Below are 22,417 nucleotides of genomic sequence, written 5' to 3' on the forward strand. Positions count from 1 at the left end.
TCTTATCAGGAAAAAGCCAATGGGTGGATGATGTCATGATCCCTTTGACCAACGAAATTTGTAACCAATTGGTTGCAAGTTTGTTGATTTCCAACTCGAATTCTAGATTGTTTGAGATAGAGAGTAGAGTAGAATTGACAAAAAATTATTAAATAAACCAGTTTAAATTTATTAAAAAATAACCCAAATGTTACTAAGGACCACAAACTTTAAAGGGAAAAGTTAATGGGTGTCCTAAGAGCATTAATTTAAGAAATATTTTTTGAAGCATTTCATAGGAAAAGAAAAGTAATAATTTTTTTTTTACGGCTTTTTATATTTCTCATAAAAATAGATTCAAAATTTTTCTAAAATGATTTATTAAAAATTTTTCTAAGCTACCCATTAACATGACCCAAGTTTAAATACTAAAGCCCAAACCAGCACCTCACTATTCCTGCAAGACCATAACTACAACAAAACCAACAAACCCAATAGGAAAAGGCCCTCCTTGTTTCCTATACTAGTTGTTGGGAAATTTAAACCCCAATTGATAAAATTAACAAGTTTTAAGTTGTCAATTATTTCTATTATGAATAATCTTTGGTTAAACAATCAAACATCAAAATCATGCAAAATGGAATAGTAAATAACACAAGATATGATGACTCAGGAAAACTAATGAAACAAACTAGTTTTAAAGTATAGACCATTCTTGAGACCACCTATGAAGGTACTAGATAGTAAAGACTATTAAGCTTCAAAGACTCACCAGTAATTTTGAAGAAATAAAGATAGAAGAGGGTGAGACCTTTGATTAGTTGAGGTATTGAGCTAGCTATCAAGGAGGCAAAAGGATTCTCGATAGATCAAGGAGGAATCGAGGAGGGTTCCGATAAATCGAGAAAGTATCGAGGTACATGCTGAAAATGCACTTTTCTTGAGCTTTTCTTGAGTAAATTTTGTGTCTTCAAATTGGTCTTCAATTACAACTTTAAGACACATCAAAATTCAATAAAAGACAAATAATTTGGCATGGTATAACAGTACCAAAACGCATGAACCTTACACTAGTCAACCCAAAAAATACCAAATCCAATTTAGGAAGCCCAAGTTCACCTTTGTTTAACCCTAACCCAGATTACCAAGTGCCCTTTAGTCCTATAGATCTAAACTTAATACATCCATCCAAAGAGCTGCAAGAAAGGCTAATTAAGCAAAGCAGATTGGCAAAAGAAGAAAGCCTCTTTGAAAGTTTTAGCCAGAGCAAAAGGAGTGCGAAAAGAAGTGCTAATAAGGGCAATTTTCAAAATGCTTACTACTAAGGGCTATAAATGAACAAAGTCGATAATAAAAAGCTTGAGCTTGACTCGATAAAAAACTTGTTTGTGCTTGTTTGTTTATAAAGAAGAGTTTGAGCTTTAATTTAGAGTTGTTTATTAAACAAGCCAAGTCCAAATTAAGAAAATTGTTCACAAATAGGCTCATGAACAATTGGGCTTGATAAATTTTTTTTTTTTTTTTAAAGTCGAACTTAGGCTAGTATAAGGGCTTGGTAATAAGTTTGATATGTGCCTAAAAAATAAACTCATATATTACAAAGTCTTTAATCAATTAGGAATTGAGATCATCCAAACCAAATGGGGTTGATGATATGCTTAATATGGGTTTGATAATGTACTTATGTTGAATTTCAAGTTCAAGAGCTTGAGTTTGAGCTCAAACTTAGCTTGACTAATAAATTAAACCAAGCCAAGTCGAGCTCAAGCTCAAATATTGTTTGTAGTCTTGATTCAAGCTCAAGCCAATATTGAACATTTTACATTTGTTGTCAAGCCGAACTTGAACATTAAATACTCAACAAATCTCAGCTCGTTTACAACCCTATTTGAGAGCAAGAACTCAAAGAATGAAGACAATGCAATGGTCATTATTTCCCCCAATTCAATCTAAATGGCCAAGGAGGCAGGACTTATCAAACCCCACGTCTCGCCAAGAGGATCTTGGAGTGGAGGCAGTGACCAACAGATCTAGATCAATGCATTAGAGGTAATCATAAAACGTAGAAGGAGATAATCAAGGCTTGACAATCAAACTAAATTAGTGTCTGTTTGGCATGATTAATTTTGCCAACTTATTTTACTATTCAGCTTATTTTTGCTACTATTTATTGATCCCATTACACTTTTTGGTACTATTTATGGGTCTCACTATACTATTTCAACTAACTTTTACTTTTACCTACAGTACTTTCAGCAAAAAGTTTTTAGTTTCAACAAAATAAGTGGATCCCAAATAGACCCTTAAGCATAAATTCTAAAATAATCCAATAATATTCTAACATGTAGAAAAGAAATGCAACAAAATGATCTTGACGTCAAAAATTTGAAGACAATTTTTCAAGATTTATAAAACATAAAATACAAATACAAGTTGATTTAGGTAGACTATTAAGTTTGCTGTGGTTGAGTTTGGGAATTGTGATGTAAAACAATGTCATAAGTTTGATCGTGTTTTGTGTTTCTTCTTGGGCGAAATGGTACCATTTTGATATAGATGATATGGCAAAAATAAATAAACACGTCCATGTGTTAACATATCACTTAACAACCAAAATTAACCGAGAGTGCATTTTTGTTGATGGAACCAAATTTCATGATGTAAAATTAAAATTTTCAAATTTTAAGGTGTAAATTTCTCAAAATTTTAGAGTCTACTTTGTAATTTATCCTAATATTTATATATAAACGTACTATTATATACATCGTTTTGGATTTTGAAATATGTACTGAATATATGACAATGTTTCATCTAGTTATATAAGATCGGAGGAAAGCGATAGGGAACTTGCCAGTGCATTTGGCTCTAAGAACACTCCAGCATAGAGCTTATCACACAGCTCGTCAGGGGAAGACGCGTCGATCAATTTGTTTGCATCATTCAAGATCGCCAGGAAATTAAGTGGGGGCGTTGTTCCTCTCTTTGTTGTAACTTCTTTTCCCTTGACTGGGTCTGCCTCACTGTTTTGGTCAACTCGTTGGATTTCAGTTTCCATTATTTCCTTGACTGAGTTTGTCTTAACACTGGTATGTTCTACTTGTTGGATCTCTGCATTAACAAAGAAAGAAAAATGAATAAAAAAAACTAAAAAGGTAAACTCAATTCCAGATACAAAAGGAAAGGAAAAAAACCAGCATACAACACGACCAAATCATAAGCACAATTTACTAAATTAAAAATTCGTAAGTACACTTTCATGTTTGTATAAGGGAAAGAAAGGAACAACAATAACAACAACATACACTTTTATTGGGTGCATTATTGATAGCAGTTCTTCCTTCCGCTAGAACTGGTTTTCAGAGAGAGAGAGAGAGAGGACTTGAGGGAAGACCTGGGTTCGTTTTTTTTTTTTGTTTGGTAGCCTGGGTTCGTTTATTTGTTTATGGTCGTCTGGGATTCATTATGGGGAATGAGCGGTCTTTATTTTCTGAGTATGGCCCACAAAACTGGTGGTCCCTAAAAGGAACATGACACGATAGGAGGTCGTTATTTGCTTAGCTGTCTTTAATTTTGTTACGCACAAACTGTTTTGTTTTATACCGTTGTATACGCAAAAGGAACATGACACGATAGGAGGTCGTTATTTGCTTAGCTGTCTTTAATTTTGTTACACACAAACTGTTTTGTTTTATACCGTTGTATACTCTTTAAAAAGTAATTGAAACCGTGATTTCTAACTGTGAGTATGAGGGCCTATTTAATTGTGTTGTTTAAACAACATAATACGTATTTTCACAACATTTTTAAATAACATTATTAAAATAACATTATCAAAAAAACCCTAAAATTATTTGTATGTAATACAGTGACGGAGTCAGGAATCTTGAGTTGAGGGAGCCGAATTATATATTCTGTCAAGATAAACTCAAATAAAAAATAGACACTCCTCTAAAAAATCCACATAATATATGTGTGTGTAAATATAAAATATATAAATTGTTTGCAAAATTCCATCCATGTTTGACAAATCAATATCATAATGTTATAATTGAAATATCATATGAGCTTTTTTATTTCTTGATAAAATCTTGAGAATAGGAAATTTCAACCAAATTGCATATATTATAAATGTTGAATGATTTGAGCATGTTAATTGGTATTGAAATTGAGCTAAATTAGAGGTTCCACACTTCCACTATTTACTCACAAAACTTACTACCTAACTATTTTATTCTATTGCAATTGTGTATTAACTTTAAACTCTCTTTTTTTAGGAAAAATTACTAAATTATTTGATTAATGCTTTCTTTTGGAGAGGCCAACTCCTTTATATATTTATAAAATATACTTAAATTGTAAAAAAAAAAAATTAAAAATTTTGGAGGGGCCAAGGCCCCCCCCCCCCCCCCAAAAAGGATACATGTGGCTCCGCCACTAATATAATAAACACTACTCCACTTATTATTATTTATTATCTCTCAAACAAATGGTGAGATGAACTTTCTTTTCTTGCTTTTTTTTGTTATGTAAGTAAAAATAATATTAAAATTAAAATGCAAATTATATCCTCTAACTTTGACTGAAATTTATTTTAGTCCTCTAATTTTACTTTAATTCAATTGATTTCATTAAATTTCAAATTTATTCAATTTAGATCTTTCGTCCAATTTAAGTATGCAATTAACTAATAAATAAAAAATCTCACATAAAAAATCTATAAAATATTTTTATTGATTTTATTGTTTTCTTAATGTGAGAAAGATTTTTTTTTTTTTAAATGGCAATTTTTTAACAATCTCGCAAGCCGCCATCTCACCATGCCATCCAGATCTCTCCTCTCTCTCTTGCAGTGACTCACCAAGCCGCCAATCTTGTCTGCCGCCATCTCGCCACGCCATCCAAATCTCTACTCTCTTTCTTGTGGTGGTTGTGGTGGTGTTTTTTTGGTGATTGCTGTGGGTTGTGTTTGATGATTGTGTTTACGGTGGCCGGTGGTAGTTGGGTTGATTTTGGGTTGTGGTTAGTGGTGGTTAGTTAATTTGAGATGGTGTTTGGTTGATTTTGGGTGGTGGTAGGTTTGCAGTAGTGGTGGGGTTGGGCTGTGGTGGTGGTGATAGTGCTGGGAGCGCAGTCTCTCACAATAGGTTGCAACTTGACCTTTTTAGTGGGAACCAATTCTGTTATAGTGAGTTCACTTTTGCGTTTCTGGATTGCTATATTGAAGGAATGATCAGGTGGAGAGATTTGGACATCCTCCAGGTTCATGTCTTACAAGATCGGTTTAGGGAAATTTTAATTGATATTAGGTGGGTCCATGGGTATAATAGTTAGGTAGACCAAAGCCCAGCTTTTTTGTGAGAGTTGGGGGAGGTTGAGATTAGTGGTGTGATTGTCGGATCTGAGGTGGATATTGGGCTCTAAAATTAGAATAGAAATTTGCGTTGTATAAATTAGGGGGTGAAGCTAGAGATGTGGGCTTTGGAGTTTGGTGTGGAGAAGAGTGGGCTTGTGGGCATTGGGAAGCTTAGCTTTGAGGGGAAGTCTAAGCTAATGGGAGAAACAGGCCCATACGAGAGAAATTGTGGCTTGTGAGTTGTGAACCATGATATATTCCAAACCTTAACTTTTAGATTTTGATTTCTTTTTCTTTTTTTTTTTTATTTATTTATGATTTTTTTTTCTATTTTTAACGGTGTAAGTGACAAAGTTAGTAACAATTGCATAATAGAGCCAATCTCGGGTGAGTGAAATAACAATTTCAAACTATGGATAGACCACATGAATTCGAGCATAATCTTATATAGATAATCTATAATTACCCTTTTACGGACTCACCCTTCCAACAATGTCCACCGCCATTGGAAAGAATGGGCCAACTTACTTGGTCTTTTCCAGAGATTTGCTTTTAACTATCCAACAACTTTTGACGTAGTTGCAAGCACCGTAGTTTCATATTCATAAGCCAAATTTTATTTTGATAATTGATAAAGAGTGGCGTACTTGAACTGATCATCAATTGCCCCAAGGCCCCTGAAGCTAAACCATTAATTTGACATGAAGTCATGAACAATGCCAAGATTCTCCACTTGCTTCAACCATGGAATGTTCTAATCTAAAATAATAATTACAAAAATTTTAAAAATATATATATATATATATATATATATGATAACCATAAAAAGGAGGTAAGACCGGTGACTTGTGCTTTTGCTACTGGTAAGAAACAATCATAAGGGATGATCCAATTTTGAAGGAGATGAATTCTTTTAGGAAAGGGAAACAGTTCATTGCACAAACTTCAGTGTATATAGAGTACATACTGCAAGAGTCCAGACATAATTAGGGTACAATAAATGCACCAAAACATGATAAAAATAATGGTGCAAAGAGAGGTAACTCTCAATACCTTCTCATGAAATACAACAATAACAAGCTATCCCGTTAAAAAGACCGGGAGAATGCTGCTCTATGAGTCCTTTGGAAAGCTATACCTACCGGTACCCAAATAATTACTGTACAGACAATCCTAAATTTCTTCTGTAAGGCCTCACAAAACCTACCAACCACACCACAAAGAGAGATCCTATAACATAAGGCACCAACAACCTTCACAAGTAGATCCCATTGCCATTGCTATAAACACCATCAGGCAACCCCTTAGTGCACTTAGCTGGAGTAACATTTCGGCATTTGAGTTTCGTGGGACCATTGACTGCTCCATTCGTGACACTCCTTTGGCTCCCACAGCTGTGTAAGGCAACATCCAATTCCCCACATGCTGCTGCTATAAGTCCTAAATTTGACATAAGAATGAGAGGATTCAGAAGTTAACATTTCCGAATTTTGGTGCACACACATATCAAATGAGGTTAAGAGACAAGTAAATAAAATTAAATGGTTAATCAGCAACAATATACATGTCAGGGAATACTCCTCTCCTATCACAAACATGAACTCTCATGGATCCAAAAATTTTAATAGAATTAGAAAACCAACAGTCGGTGGACCGCTTCAAGCGGAACAAATACTTATTTCAGCTATTCCACCCATCTTAACTAATCAAGGAGAAAATGCACACAATATGGAGCAGTTTTAAAGGAAAAAGAAAGGAGAATCAAAAATTTTACATGCACGTACACTGACACCTGCAAATATTACAGCATAATCTATCATAGGAGCACCACATTAATGTTGATGAACCTCACTAGTTTCTCATAAAATGATGAAATATTTGCAATAAAGGCAGAGATCGTCCAATTTTCCTTGAATTAGTGAACCAAAACTTGAATTTTTCTGAATTTATATTCGAATTATGAAATATTATTCAGATGCTAACCATTAAAAGAAAACATTCAATCTGTACTTTTCACTTTTCACTTTTTTATTTAGGGCTGTAACTAACACACAAAAAATAAAAATCATTATTAGATATCAAAACAAATGAAAATGAACCCTATCAATCTTGATACAATGTCATCTTATCAAAGATCATCCAACGTATATAATATATCTACGTCAGCATTTGGTTATCACCATTTGTAAATTTGTCCACCATATCATACCCAAAAGATGACACAACAGTATGTTTTCTTTGTGAGAATTTCTGTAAATTGGGCGAGGATGGCCAAATCTTTATCCCTTCATCAAAAACATACTTGTTCATAAATGCCTAACCCGCAGCCTGACCAGGCTGGAGTGAAGTAAAATGGTACTTTCAAATATGAGCGTGCTTATAATATGCATATTGCACTTACAAATGGACCCTTGGTGTACGATTTTTTTTTTTTTTTTTTTTTTCTAGAAGAAATTTTATATACAAATTAAATTGAAACATGTAGGGAAAGTATGCAAGATTAATCCTTAAGAAATATATATAATCAAGGCTTGACTAACACACTAATTTTTTAAGTATTAATTTTTAAAGTAATCCTATAATGCTAAATTTTAGCTCCACAAACATTAAAATGATGCTCCAGCAGTGGAGCTAAATCTATTTTTTTTAACTCCACTGCTACAATGCACATCTATAGATAGATGTGCACTGTTCATGAAAGCTAAAAAAATATTATTTTATTTTGCCGGTTGATTAAAATATTAACTGTGCCTCTCCCTCTCTCTCATTCACTCTCATCTCATCTCTGAAACTCATCTCTCTCAAGCTCACTCTCTCAACTCCGGTCTCTCAAGCTCACTCTGTTTACCGCCGCCGACCCGACCATCGTCAATGTTGCCACTGCCTTTCTCATTGTGGGTTTCATGGGTTTCATCGTTTACCGCCGCCGGCCCGACCATCGTCAACATTGTCGCTGGCTTTCTCGTCGTGGGTTTCATGGGTTTCATCGTTTACCACCGCCAGCCCGACCATCGTCAACGTCGTCGCTACCTTATTGTCATGGGTTTCGTGGGTTTCATCATCGATCCAAGCTCTGGGTTTCTCTAGGTTTCATCGTCGAAGTCGCCGCTGCCTTTCTCGTCATGGGTTTCGTGGGTTTTTCTGTCGATCCAAGCTTTGGGTTTTTTTTTTTTTTTTTTCCCCTGTTGTGGGATGGTGGTGGAGGTGTGGTTTGGTGGTTGTGGTTGTGGCTATGGCTGAGGAAAAAAAAATTGGAGATTTGGGTTTTTTTTTTTTTTTTCCTACTGTAGACTGGTGGTGGTGGTGGGGGTGGTTGTGGCTGTGGCTAATGGTAAAAGTGGTTGTAGTTGGTGCTGTGGATTTTTTTGGTATTGGGATATATTATTTTATTGTAGTGGTTATAATATTTTATTGTAATGTTTATATTATTTTATTGTGTTGAAAACTAAAATAGATCCACTGCTGCAGTATGTGTGTAGGTAAAATAGATAAAGTAACTTTTATTAATGCTAAATAGCTAAAATTATAGATCTATTGCTGTGGATGCTCTAATATTCTAACATGTAGAAAAGAAATGGAAAAAAAAAATGATTTTGACATCAAAATTTTTTAATACAATTTTCAGGATTTATAAAACATAAAATATAAATACAAGTTGATTTAGGTAGACTATTAATATGTATATGAACGTACTATTAGTCTATTATATTTTGCTGCATCATTTTGGGTTTCGTAGATATGATTTAGATAATATATACATTTTAAACATTACAGTTACAGAGAATAATGAGTATTAAACATGAGATATATGTACTGATTATATGATAATGTTCCATCTATTTATATAAGATACGAGGAAATCGAAATGGAACTTACAGTTTTTTCGGCTCTAAGAACACTCCAGCATAGTGCTGATCACGCAGCTTGTCAGGGATAGAACTCATAGAAGTGTCAATACTTATGTTTGAGTCCTTCAAAATCGCCAGGAAATTAACAAGTCCATCCAGTGCCACTGGTTTTCCCTTGACTGAGTCAGCCTCACTGGTTTGTTCTACTTGTTGGATGGATCTCTGCATTAACAAGTCCATTCAGTGCCACCCTAACCCCCAAAAGGCAATCAAAGAAAGAAAATGAATAAAATAGAAAGATGAACTCAACCCCATTTGAAAAAAAGAGCTGAAAAAACCAACATATACAACACGACCAGATCATTAGCACACTTTCATGCCTTAAATGGAAAGAAAGGAACAACAACATACTCTTTTATTGGGTAGGCGCATTATCGATAGGAGTTCTTTCTTTCTCCAGAACTATTTTCCAGAGAGAAAGAGGACTTGGGGGATGAACTGGGTCCGTTTACTTTTTTATGGTAGTCTGAAATTCATGAACGCTATATTTGGTTTGAAGGAAGGGAGTAGAAGAGATGGAAAAGAATTAGGGGAGGGGAAGGAAAAAAAAAAAAACTTTTTACTTTTATGGTTATTTGGTTAAAATAGTGAGAAAGTGAGAGAATAAAAAATAGAAAAGTAAAATGATAGAAAATTTTAGTTTTTCCTTATTTGTGTTTGGGTGAAAGAATATTGAAAATTAAAGCGATAAAAATCTTATCTGTTTGGTTGAAAATATCCAAATAAAAAATGAGTAGATAAAAAATGAAGTTAATATAAATTTACAATTATGTCCCTATTATATAAAACAAAATGTAACACTTCTTAAATTTAAAAAAATTGTGTAAGGAACTTCAATTTAATTATTATTATTTTAAAAAAAAAAAACCACAAGAACATATGGGAAAAAAAAAAAAAAAACTATAACAAATGAAAATGTAAAAAACGGATAAAAACAAAAAGACAAAAAGTGAGAACAAAAAAATAAAATAAATAAAAATGGTAATAGAAGAAATGGACTTAGAACAAAAAACGTAAAAGACAAGAAAAGTTGTTGCTAACTTGCTAGGAGAAGGACAATTTCATCAAATCAATAGCGGGCTTTACCAATTTTTTCTCCCCCTCCTTTCCTAACTAAACACTATTCTCACCCATTTTCTCTCCTATTTTTCACTTTTCTTTTCCCTTCCTTCCCAAAATCTTCCCAACCAAACATACCTTACAGGAAAAAAAATAATAATAATAATAAATCCCTTAAAAGTCAACGATTGTAGATAATGTATCTTTTAATGGGCTCTTCTCTCCATTTTCACCCAATTTGGGTGGAAACAAAATGTGGACCTAATTGATAGGTTTTCCATCAAATCTAGCTCATTTTCTTTTTTCTCCTACTATCCAAATAGCAGAAAGACTTAATTTCTCTTCCTTTCCCTCCCTTTCCCCTCAAACCAAACATAGTGTAAGGTAAATGAGATGTCTTTATTTGGTAAGTATGGCCACCAAAACTCATGGTACCTAAAATTAGGAACAATAATGTTAGTACACATATTTTGCTATAACTATCCTATCTGGGAAATTGTAAGTGGGGATTAAAAAATATGGGTTTATTAAATCATGATCATTAAATGAAGAATCGCCACTTCTTCTTTCTTTTTTTTTAGTCAAATCTCACTTATTATTATTCCTCAAACAAATGGTGAGATCAGATTTTTTTTTTTTTTTTTTTTTAAATGTAAGTAAAAGTAATATTAATCAAGACAAAAAGAGGATAGCCTGAAACTAAGATAAGATAAGATGATTACATGAAGCCCATATCAATAAGGCCTTTAGAACCATTGAGGCCTCCGAAGCCACCACTAGAAGAGAATGCAAAAGTGGAACCCTCTTGTTTTACATTGCTAGAGAGAACCCCAATCCCAATCCAAGGGCCATCAACAGAATTAATCACATGTTTTAGGGAATCCCAAAAGGAGGGTTTGAGGGACCGTAGATCAATACCATTTCTCTAGGCAAGGCAAAGACCACTAGCCTTACCAAGAGGAGAGACATTCCAAATTATAGAAGACTAAATTATGCAACTTGAGATTTTTAGAGGGAACCAATTCTGTGATAGATTAGGAAGTTCACTTTTGCATTTCTGGATTGCTATAATGAAGGAATGATCAAGTGGAGAGATTTGGACATCCACCATGTTCATGTCTTGAAAAGTTGGTTCAGGGAAAATTTGGTTGATATTAAGTGGGTCAATGGGATAACAGTAAGGGAGACCAAAGCCCAGCTTTTTTTTTTTTTTGGTAAGAATTGGGTGAGGTTGAGATTAGTGGTGTAAATGTTGGATTTGAGGTAGATATTGGGTTCTAAAATTAGAATGAAATCTGCGGTGTAGCGATTAGGGGGTGAAGCCGGAGATGTGGGCTTTTGGAGTTCGGTGTGGAAAGGAGTGGGCTTGTGGCCATTAGGAAGCCTTGAGAGGGATCTGGGCTAATGGAGACAAACGGCCCATCCAAAAGAAATTATAGCTTGTGACTATAGTTGTTAAATCAGGCCCACCCCATTGTGACGGAGCCATGACAGATTCCAAAACCCAAACTTTAGATCTTGATTTTTTTCCCCTGTTTTTGTCAGTGAAAGTGATGAAATGAGTAACAATTGTATAACATAAGCCATACTCAAATAGGTAAAATGACACTTTTCAAACTATGGGTAGGCAACATGAATTCAGGTCTAATCTTAGACAGATAATATGTTATTATCCTTTTACAAACTCACCCTTCCAACAATGTCCACTGCCATTTGAAAGAATAGGCCAACTAACTTGGTCTTTTCCAAAGATATTCTTTTAACTGTCCAACAACCTTTGACATGGTTGTAAGCAGTGTAGTGTCCTATTCATAAGCCAATTGTTATTTTGATAATCGATAAAGACTGGTGTATTTGAACTGATCATCGATTGCCTCAAGGCCCCTGAAACTAAACCATCAATTTGGCAAGATAACCGGAAAAAGGAGATAAGACTGGTGACTTGTGCTTTTGCTACTGTAAGAATCAATCATAAGGGATGATCCAATTTTGAAGGAGATAAATTCTTTTAGGAAAGGGAAACAGTTCATTGCACAAACTTCAGTGTATACAGAGTACATACTGCAAGAGTCCAGACATAATTAGGATACAATAAATGCACCAAAACATGATAAAAATAATGGTGCAAAGAGAGGTGACTCTCAATACCTTCTCATGAAATACAACAATAACAAGCTATCCCGTTAAAAAGACCGGGAGAATGCTGCTCTATGAGTCCTTTGGAAAGCTATACCTACCGGTACCCAAATTACTGTACAGACAATCCTAAATTTCTTCTGTTAAGGCCTCACAAAACCTACCAACCACACCACAAAGAGAGGATCCTATAACATAAGGCACCAACAACCTTCACAAGTAGATCCCATTGCCATTGGTATAAACACCATCAGGCAACCCCTTAGTGCACTTAGCTGGAGTAACATTTCGGCATTTGAGTTTCTTGGGACCATTGACTGCTCCATTCGTGACAATCCTCTGGCTCCCACAGCTGTGTAAGGCAACATCCAATTCCCCACATGCTGCTGCTATAAGTCCTAAATTTGACATAAGAATGAGAGGATTCAGAAGTTAACATTTCCAAATTTTGGTGCGCACACATATCAAATGAGGTTAAGACACAAGTAAATAAAATTAAATGGTTAATCAGCAACAGTATACATGTCAGGGAATACTCCTCTCCTATTACAAACATGAACTCTCATAGATCCAAAAATTTTAATAGAATTAGAAAACCAACAGTCAGTGGACTGCTTCAAGCAGAACAAATACTTATTTCGGCTATTCCACCCATCTTAACTAATCAAGGAGAAAATGCACACAATATGGAGCAGTTTTAAAGGAAAAAGAAAGGAGAATAAAAAATTTTACATGCACATACACTGACACCTGCAAATATTATAGCATAATCTATCATAGGAGCACCACATTAATATTCATGAAACTCACAAGTTTCTCATAAAATGATGAAATATTTGCAATAAAGGCAGAGATCATCCAATTTTCCTTGAATTAGTGGACCAAAACTTGAATTTTGCTGAATTTATATTCGAATTATGAAATATTATTCAGATGCTAACCATTAAAAGAAAACATTCAATCTATACTTTTCACTTTTCAGTTTGTTATTTAGGGCGGTAACTAACACACAAAAAATAAAAATCATTATTAGATATCAAAACAAATGAAAATGAACCCTATCAATCTTGATACAATGTCATCTCATCAAAGATTATCCAACATATATCTATGTCATCATTTGGTCATCACCATTTGTAAATTTGTCCACCATATCATACCCAAAAGATGACACAACAGTATGTTTTCTTTGTGATAATTTCTGTAAATTGGGTGAGGATGGCCAAATATTTACCCCTTGATCAAAAACATAGTTGTTCATGAATGCCTAACCTGCAGCCTGACCAGGCTAGAGTGAAGTAAAATGACACTTTCAAATATGAGCGAGCTTATAATATGCATATTGCACTTCCAAATTACAGATATTTCCAGAATATGCTCCTTTATTTTAAAAATATTTCGAACTGGGTGATAACACACTTAGGACAATTTGCTTATATGGACAGCACTTTACCCTAGGGTATCTGATCAAATGACATGGAAACTCTGCAGTTGTTCCATGTTTTTATATCCTTGGACTTCAATATGATATAAAACCAAATTATTAATTTTCCTACTGAAATTTCAAGATAGGTTTTAATGCAGGTATTTTTTACAATAAGAAAGCCAGGAAGGTATCTTACCTGTCAGATGTATTAATTTATTGGTACAAATTGTACCAGACAATGGTCTCGTGTAACAATATGTAGAGTCATGCAGACTTTTTGAAGATAGAATTAAATAGAACTTTTTCCTATTAAATACCAAACTCATGTCTGTTTACTTACTTGGACGATTGGATTTGAACATTTTTGTTCCTTCTAATGCAAGATCCATATTTGTTTCTGATTACCTAAAGTGCAATGCTTTTAACTTATTCTTGTTAAAAGTTACACAAGGGAAGGAATCTAGGTTTATCATAAGGTATATGCACCAAAAAATGTTTTGCTTCAAAGAACTCATAAGATATGAAGAAAGAATACTTTTTATATAAAAGAAAACTACCTATAATCAGTATCTCCTAAAAGTAGCAGAAATAGTTCTACCTTGATCATTCTTTGTTGAAAGATATATAGTGGCATACAAGTATTTACATGTTTCCACCCAGATCCTGCGTTCAGCACTTATTACTAAAGCTCTAATCTCTTTAGCTTTATGGGCCCTAGTATATTCTATTGCATCTTACACATGATTGGAAATACATGGATTAGAAGCAATAATAGAAACTGTCAATAATCCCAACCAAAAACTAACCACACGTAATTCAAGTATATGTGTCAGATGATTGAAACAGGTCATTGTTTCATGTAACAATTTTATGATTGAATAACATCAAGTTGAATGGATACTTAAGAAAGAGCAAGAGAGGTACCTAAAAACAAAGGAGAAGGTTTTCCTGGCCTCGATTTAAATTCAGGATGAAATTGAACACCAACAAAATATGGATGATTAGGTAGTTCGACAATCTGTAACATCAGCAAACCAAATATTAAGACACAGCCACTACAGATGTAAAATAACTACATTCAAAGATCACAAGGTCATTAACATTGTGGCTTATAATTATACCTCCATTCGTTGACCAGTTTCATCTTTGCCAGTGAAAGAGAGGCCAGCTTTTTCAAGGCGTGCAACCATATCAGGATTCACCTGCATGATAAAAAATTATTCCCCCTTCCAAAATAGCTGGTTAAAAGAAAATTCTATGCATGTCAATCCCACAAACCTCATATCTATGCCGATGTCTCTCATCAATGAAGCTTCTAGTTCCATATCTAACACAAATCAAAGCACAAAGGTTATTCAACCAGCTAATGCATCCTATTTAGCAGACTAGTACCCATCTAAAATTAAATTCAGAACTTTTAAATCTTCTAATACATTCATGCTCATTAACATTCTGTGTGTGTACAAGAACCTAAAATCTAAATCTGATTCTAGCATGCCTTGTTATATTGATATTGTTTCATTATTGCCCCCTAGTTTTTTTCTTTTCTTTTCTTTTCTTTTCTTTTTGTTTTTTCTTTTTTTCTTTTTTTCTTTTTAAGTCAGAACCCTACTGTTGAATTTTTTTTTTTTATATACAATAAAAATACATTGTAATCTACCCTTAAAAATACATTTTTCTTCTGAATTTCTACTCGGCCCCAATGTTCAATTATCAGTTGACTCATGTATATCGTATGTAAATATCTTGTTTAAAATCAATTCTTACAGTTTTGCAGATTTGCAGTCCGAAATGTGGAAAAGTGTCCTCCTTGATCCAAGGCGCATGGTGCCTCCCATATGTGTTTTTGAGCCCTGCTTATAGTGGAAGATCAGAAATTATTAAATATATACATAGATCTCATGTCAGGTTTTTAGTTTAATCAAAAAATAAATGAAGGTTAAATTTAAAGGCTTCCATCTCTCTCTGCCTCTTATTTAGCAACATTCACTTCTTAGCTCAAAATAAAATAAGGAATAAGAATTAAACCCTATTTCTACTTTTTCCTTAAAAGTGCAAAAATAATTTTCTATTATTGTTTAAACTCAAAAGGCACAAAATACAAACCTCAGGCATAAATATAACACAGGGATTCTTGGTATTGGGATCAAATTCAGTGCTGTTAGCATCTTTCAGACCAAGAACAGATCGTGCAAAATCGATGACAGCAATTTGCATTCCTAGACAAATGCCAAGAAATGGAACTCTATATTCTCGGGCATACTTTGCTGCAAGAATTTTCCCTTGCACTCCTCTGTCACCAAACCCTCCTGGAACAAGAACACCATCTGCACCCTGAAGATAAAGGCTAGTCAGAGACCAAATCAAAAAAATTACTACAACTTAAAGAGGGTAGACACCTCTAGAATAAATTAAAATTGCATTATCAGCTTGATAATCCAATGACATCAGATAAACCAACCTTCAACAACTTCCAAGCAGCTTTATAAGCATCTGGATTCTGCAACAAGAAATTTTTGTCATGTTGTGAAATAAGGTAAAAATTAATATTACATACAATGTGAGAAACACAATTAATAACAACCTCTTTTGAAGTTGCATCTTCAAGATCGCTAGCTGGAACCCAATCTACAAAGAGTTTCTTGCCGTGGCTAACAGAAGCATGCAGAAGAGCCTGTAGAGGCAGTACATTGTATATAGCCAGCAACATTAAACTTCTGCACACTCAAGCTATACCAATATGCATGTGATGTATTAAGATACTGAACTTAAAATAACATATACATTCCCTTCATCCCACATTTTCAGTCCTTCATTCCATTTTAGGATGTTCCAAAATAATATGTACTTTGAAAAGTAAATGGACACAAATTTAATAATATTTCTAACTTGCCCTTTATTTGAAGAAGGGCACTACTTATAGAATCTTCAAAAGCATTGTTACATAGTAGATGTGTGTGCTTTGTGATTCTTTGAGCTTATGAAGATAAAAAAGAATCATCAGATTTCTATAACTAAATTCAATCAGTAGTCAGATCTGTCAATGACTGGCCTCTTAACGAACTGAGACACATCATGAATGCTCAAAATGGATTCAGAATTGCTAAAACAAGTGACTTATACTCTAATAAGACAATATATTGACTAAGATGCTGAAGATGATCCAGATATCCTAAATCCCTGGATAAACAAAAAACAAGGCCAGCATAGATTGCAATACCATGTCATTTTATCTACCACTATAAAAGTACATGAGACATGATTTATAGGTTGAAAAATCATATCATATTATCTACTAAAGACTATTTGGATTCTAATACACAGTTAAAATTTTGAATGGCATCACATGTAAGAGCAGATGAAAGTATCTTTAGAGAAATAGAAACAGAAATTAAATATTTTATTGGCGTCATATGTTGAAAAATAATATCATATTATCTACTAATGAATATAGTTAAATATTTCTTGTATAAGGACCCCAAAGTCAACAGCATTTAGCAACAATCTTTGATATTTCCATTATAAGAATGCATAATAATTCCAGCTGAAATAATGATTTAGAGTAAGAAGTGATAACTAAGTGCACCTTCAGTACAGAGAGGTAGGAATCTGAAAGGCCTGTATACTTCCCAACCATGGCAATGTGGACCTGCCAATTAGTTGACATACAGAGATAAACTTCTGACAACAAATAGAAAGAAAAATAGATTCTGAATTTGAGAATTGCTTGTTAGACCCACCGGCTCATGCAACTTGTCACATTTTTCAGCCCTTGAAATCCATTCATCTAATGCAGGCTTGCCAGTTTTACTGCCATTACAGAAAACATTGCATAAGGATGCTGAAAACTAAAATGATGTTACATGCCAGTACATTCAAGATCAAAATTAACATAATAATTAAGAACTGAGCTAATCAGACAAACCCCAGAAGGTTCAGCACTTTCAAGATTGCTTCATGGGCCTTCTGATCCTAATTCAGAAGAAAAAACATATCCAGCTGTAAGAGATCTTAATTAAATATTCATGATTTACATTCCAAGGAGTGCTAAAGTACTACTTACTCTTAAAAGCAAAGGAATGTGCCAGATGTTGGGTACATCATAGAGAGTGATGATGTTTTCTGCCTGGAAAACAAGTGCTTTCAATAAGATAGAATCTTACAAAGCAGATAAATATAAATTTCAACTTATATGCGCATAAAACTTTTGTCCATATCAAAATACCGGGACATGGCAAAACTGAGAGATTTTGACTTTTACGTTCTCCTCAAGTGCCTGTCAACAAATTCAATTTAATACATTAAGTCAACCCAATAAAGTAGCAACATAAACATAAAAGGTGTGTGTGTGCGCGCGCACGCATGTCAGAGAGAAACAAAGGGATAGTGGGATACCGCTGTACTACGACAAGTTAAGATATGTGGCGTCAAACCCAGGCCTCTTAGTTGCCGAACACTGTGCTGGGTTGGTTTTGTTTTCTGAACAATAATGACAAAATTCACCACAATTATTAACCCGACCAGGAAATTTGTTCTGATAAATAAAAAAGATGCAGCCACTATATCATCTGCCATATGGGATGTACATTGCAATTCCTAAGAAGTTTACCTGTTCACCAACAACATTTAAAACAGGCACAAGGCTGACATGAATCAAGCAAAAGTTCTCGGTCCCTAAAATGAGAAGTATTCAAGAAAAGAAGACATTTTATTAGAATTATTAAAAGATCAGGCTTAACACTTGTGTATTGTGAAGTTGCATAGATAATATCCTTACCTACACGATACGAGAATTGGCCTAATGCTTCAATAAACGGCATGGATTCAATATCTCCTGCACCAAGGAAGCTTATTAAAATCTTATAAAAAAATAGAGAAACAACTCGTTCAAGAACACTGTTGTTAGTGTACCTATAGTTCCACCCAATTCTATGACACAAACATCAGGTGAACCTGACTTTCCATCCACTGGTATCCTTGCTACCCGCTCAATCCACTCTTGAATGGCATCTGTAATGTGAGGGACAACCTACAGAACCAAAGAATGTAAAAAGACTTGTTGGCCATACATGTATATCAAGGTTAAGAATGATACAAGAAAACAAAATGGATTTATTAATGAGAAAGAGGGAAAAAAGAAAACAAACCTGTACAGTTTTCCCCAGATAATCTCCCCTTCTCTCCTTGTCAATAACAGACTGCCATACAAGAAGAAAAACTTAAGCCATTAGATTTTGGTAGGGAATATAATAATCTTTGCCAACTCTACAAGTAAATATTTAATACAGGTATGGAAATGAACCAACTTGCCTGGTAAATCTTTCCGGTAGTGATATTATGATCGCGTGTCAACTTGATATCTAGAAACCTTTCATAATTTCCAAGGTCCAGGTCCACCTTTGAATACAAAATAAAGTCATGGTTCATACTGTTATGCCCAGATTTGATCAAATCATCCATATTTGTCAAGTTTTGACAAATTGTCCTGATGTTTACATTTTTGCTTTAATTTTTGTTAAAAGTAACATGCTTAACTAGAACTTTCAACTAGTATCTGTACAGAAGAAATAGGATAGCGTACAAATTTGATAGTGATCATTTTAAAAGTCATTTCTTTTCTCAAAAACAAAACATGAAATTGATCCAGTAAGGTGCACTACAATTTACTGAAACAACCAAATCCCCATACCAATAGGCCTACTTAAACATTTCAAAAACTTTTTGTCGAAATAGAATCCATTTAGAGCATAAAAGGGGCCAACCTTTCAAGAATTTAATTTTATAAACCCCATCAAAGAGAGTTGAAGCAAGTAGGAAAATAATGTTGACATATCATCTATACAATGAAATTAACAAACAAATAACACAGAAAAGGAACTGTTTTTATACCTCACCGCCATCATCTAACACAAAAACTTCTCCATGCTCAAAAGGGGACATTGTTCCAGCATCAGTGTTCAAGTAAGGATCTGAATTACAAAACAAAAAATTAGGCCAAAACACATGTCAAAACGTTGAAAAAGAAGAAAACAAGAACAAGACAAGGCAATCATATCTCAAGAGTTTATAAAACAAAAAGACGCCCAGTAATGAATCATAAAACTGATGTGGTTGTGTGATATTGTCAATTTCCGCCCCAACAAGAGGAGCCCAGAAAAACACACAAGTTAATATATTTTTATTTAAAAAAGAAAAAAAGAGATTAATAAATTAGATGAGGAAAACTAAATGGAAGTTTAACCAACTTTATGAGACACATTTGTACAAATAACATATGCACATCCTTAACCGAGAAACAACTTAAAATTGAGATGCTCATTTTAGAAAAAAAAGAGATTGCCCATATTCCAAAAGCTAATAATGTAGCAATAAAGCTTCAAAAAAATTCATTAGGGGCCCAAAAAAAGGCTATTTTTGTCAAGAAAAGAGAAATATACAGAAGAAAGCAGCTAAAAAAACAAAAACCAAAGAAGAAGAAGAAGCAGCAGAGACCAATTTTAATGGAAGTCACGCGAAGGCCACAGGCCTTGAGAAGCAGGCCAATACTACTGGCGGTGACTCCTTTTCCAAGGCCACTAACCACTCCACCAGTCACCAACACATACTTCATTTTGATGCTTTTTTCTTTTCTTTTCTTTACCTCAGTTTTAGATAACACCTACATATATAAACAGAACATTATATCAGAAAACAGAACAGAACAAGCATTTCCTATGATCATCAACAACAAATATTGGTGTTAAACTGAAAAACCAGAAACAGTACCCAAAAGCTGAAGTGGGTTTTGTTTGTAGAGGAAAACCAAGCAACTATAGTTTGGTTTGCGAGTTCAGACGTTATAACAAGAAGGTGGCAAAGGCACAAAGAGCATGAGAAACAAACACACAGTCAGTCAGTCACACACTCATACACTGGAGTACAAATATGTAGGAAAGAAAGAGAGAATGGAAGAGAAAACTGGGCCGAAGGAAAGGATGTGAGTTTGAGATTCCTCAGCATTGGCGGCTTTATATAGTTATTATGCCAACACTCCCAAAGCCTAAAACGTAAAACCCCCCCAATAGAAATTTGTTTTAGAGGCTAATGTAAAAAGGGTTTTACTTTTTTGCTTCCCTAGAATGTCGCTCTCTCCCTCTACAGTGGTTAATTACACACCGTGTACGGTACGCGTGAGATACATCCGCTGAAAAATGTGAGTTCAAAACACGATTTTTGTTAAAATGTGAAATCGTGTTTTCTTGTTACCTTTTCAAAATTATAACTGAAATTATATCTTTCTCTTTTTTGCTGAATTGACTGAAATTATATCTTGACCGCACTATTTCCAAAAGTGTGTATTTAAAAAAATGTGTGTAATAAGTTTGCAACAAATATTAATGTTTTTATAATGAAAAAAGTTAGCATATATCCTAGCATTAGTTTAGGTAATATTTTTTTAAAAAAAAAAATTAGAAGAGAAGACAACTTTTTATATTTTCTTAAAAATTGTATTAAGATATTTTTAAAATAATTTATTAACAAATTTTTAAAAAGCACCCATTAATCTAACTATTTTATAATGGGAAATGCTAACGAGTGCACGAGTGCCCTTAAGACACTAGTTAATAATCCATTTAAATAAAGTTTTTATGGGAAATGAAAAAAAAATAATTAATATTTTGACAGTTTTTTTCATTTCCCATAAAAGTGGTATCAAAATTTTCCTAAAATTGATTATTAATAAGTTCCCTAAGGGCACTCGTTAGCATAACCCTTTTATAATAACCACATAAAGTTTTTTTTTAATCTTAAGATATAAATAAATTAAATTAAATTATGTAAGGATATAGTATAAAACTCATATTTTACCCTTTTAATCTCAACATGTTGTTTCTCAAAAGATTTAAAAAAAAAAATCCAACATGTCACATCATCTTATCGCATATTTAAGAATAAAGCACAACCACACCCATAGAATTCTAATACCCATATATAAATCTAACCAAATTGAGAGTTTATTGAGATGTTATTATGTATAATATAATGTATTAAATTTTAAGTAAAATGTTGATATGACAATCTTTTATTATATTATATAAAACATTACACCCATCTTACTAAATTCAGTTAATTTTTTTTTTTTTTTTTTTGGCTGAATGTAAAGTATTAATTAGTAATACAAATAAATAAATATGTAAAATACTCAAACTTTACATACAAATATTTTATATATATTTATTTATTTGAATGTAAAGTATTAATTAGTAATACAAATAAATAAATATATATATATATATAAAATAAGACCTCGAATAGAAGGCCATGGCCGTTACTTTTTGTCTTTTGCCTGTGCGAGTGCTTGGAACAGGGCAACTTCGGTGCAGAGTGCAGTAGTCAACTTTCTGCACGTTTCCTTTTGTTACAAAAGTAAAGTTTTTTTTTTTTTTTTTTTTTTTTTTTTTTTTTTTTACTGTGAACCTTTGCAGTAGAATTTTTCTTATATAGAGTTGTAAGATTAAAAACTCTTTAATGTTTTGTGTTTTTGAGTGTTTGACAATATAGTGATTTGAAATTCAA

The 22,417-nt window shown here is 33.5% G+C and overlaps 2 protein-coding genes across 2 annotated transcripts in view; both read right to left on the reverse strand.

Moving 5' to 3' along the window:
* The window catches only part of LOC115968476 (uncharacterized protein PHLOEM PROTEIN 2-LIKE A4-like), a 48,334-nt gene extending 44,919 nt beyond the window's left edge, over window positions 1-3,415 (reverse strand). The window contains exons 1-2 of the mRNA XM_031087883.1: window positions 3,282-3,415; window positions 2,831-3,087 (exon numbers count right to left, since the gene is read on the reverse strand). Of these exons, the coding sequence (XP_030943743.1) occupies window positions 2,831-3,034 (204 nt within the window). The 5' untranslated portion in view covers window positions 3,035-3,087; window positions 3,282-3,415. The remainder of the gene's footprint in view (window positions 1-2,830; window positions 3,088-3,281) is intronic.
* Window positions 3,416-12,298: 8,883 nt separating this feature from the next.
* On the reverse strand, window positions 12,299-20,867 carry LOC115968131 (CTP synthase-like). The gene is made up of 22 exons (XM_031087395.1): window positions 20,627-20,867; window positions 20,354-20,519; window positions 19,751-19,830; window positions 19,172-19,258; window positions 19,009-19,059; window positions 18,773-18,890; window positions 18,639-18,695; window positions 18,471-18,535; window positions 18,257-18,340; window positions 18,087-18,137; window positions 17,925-17,987; window positions 17,787-17,833; window positions 17,602-17,671; window positions 17,448-17,510; window positions 16,446-16,535; window positions 16,323-16,361; window positions 15,968-16,195; window positions 15,629-15,714; window positions 15,140-15,188; window positions 14,983-15,063; window positions 14,786-14,879; window positions 12,299-12,833 (listed from the first exon to the last, which is right to left on the reverse strand). Exons 2-22 carry the CDS (start codon window positions 20,469-20,471, stop codon window positions 12,649-12,651), a joined length of 1,806 nt encoding a protein of 601 aa, XP_030943255.1. The 5' UTR covers window positions 20,472-20,519; window positions 20,627-20,867; the 3' UTR covers window positions 12,299-12,648.
* Between the last annotated feature and the right edge of the window lie 1,550 nt (window positions 20,868-22,417).

Source organism: Quercus lobata, chromosome 11 (genome assembly GCF_001633185.2).
Source record: "Quercus lobata isolate SW786 chromosome 11, ValleyOak3.0 Primary Assembly, whole genome shotgun sequence".
NCBI lineage: Eukaryota > Viridiplantae > Streptophyta > Magnoliopsida > Fagales > Fagaceae > Quercus > Quercus lobata.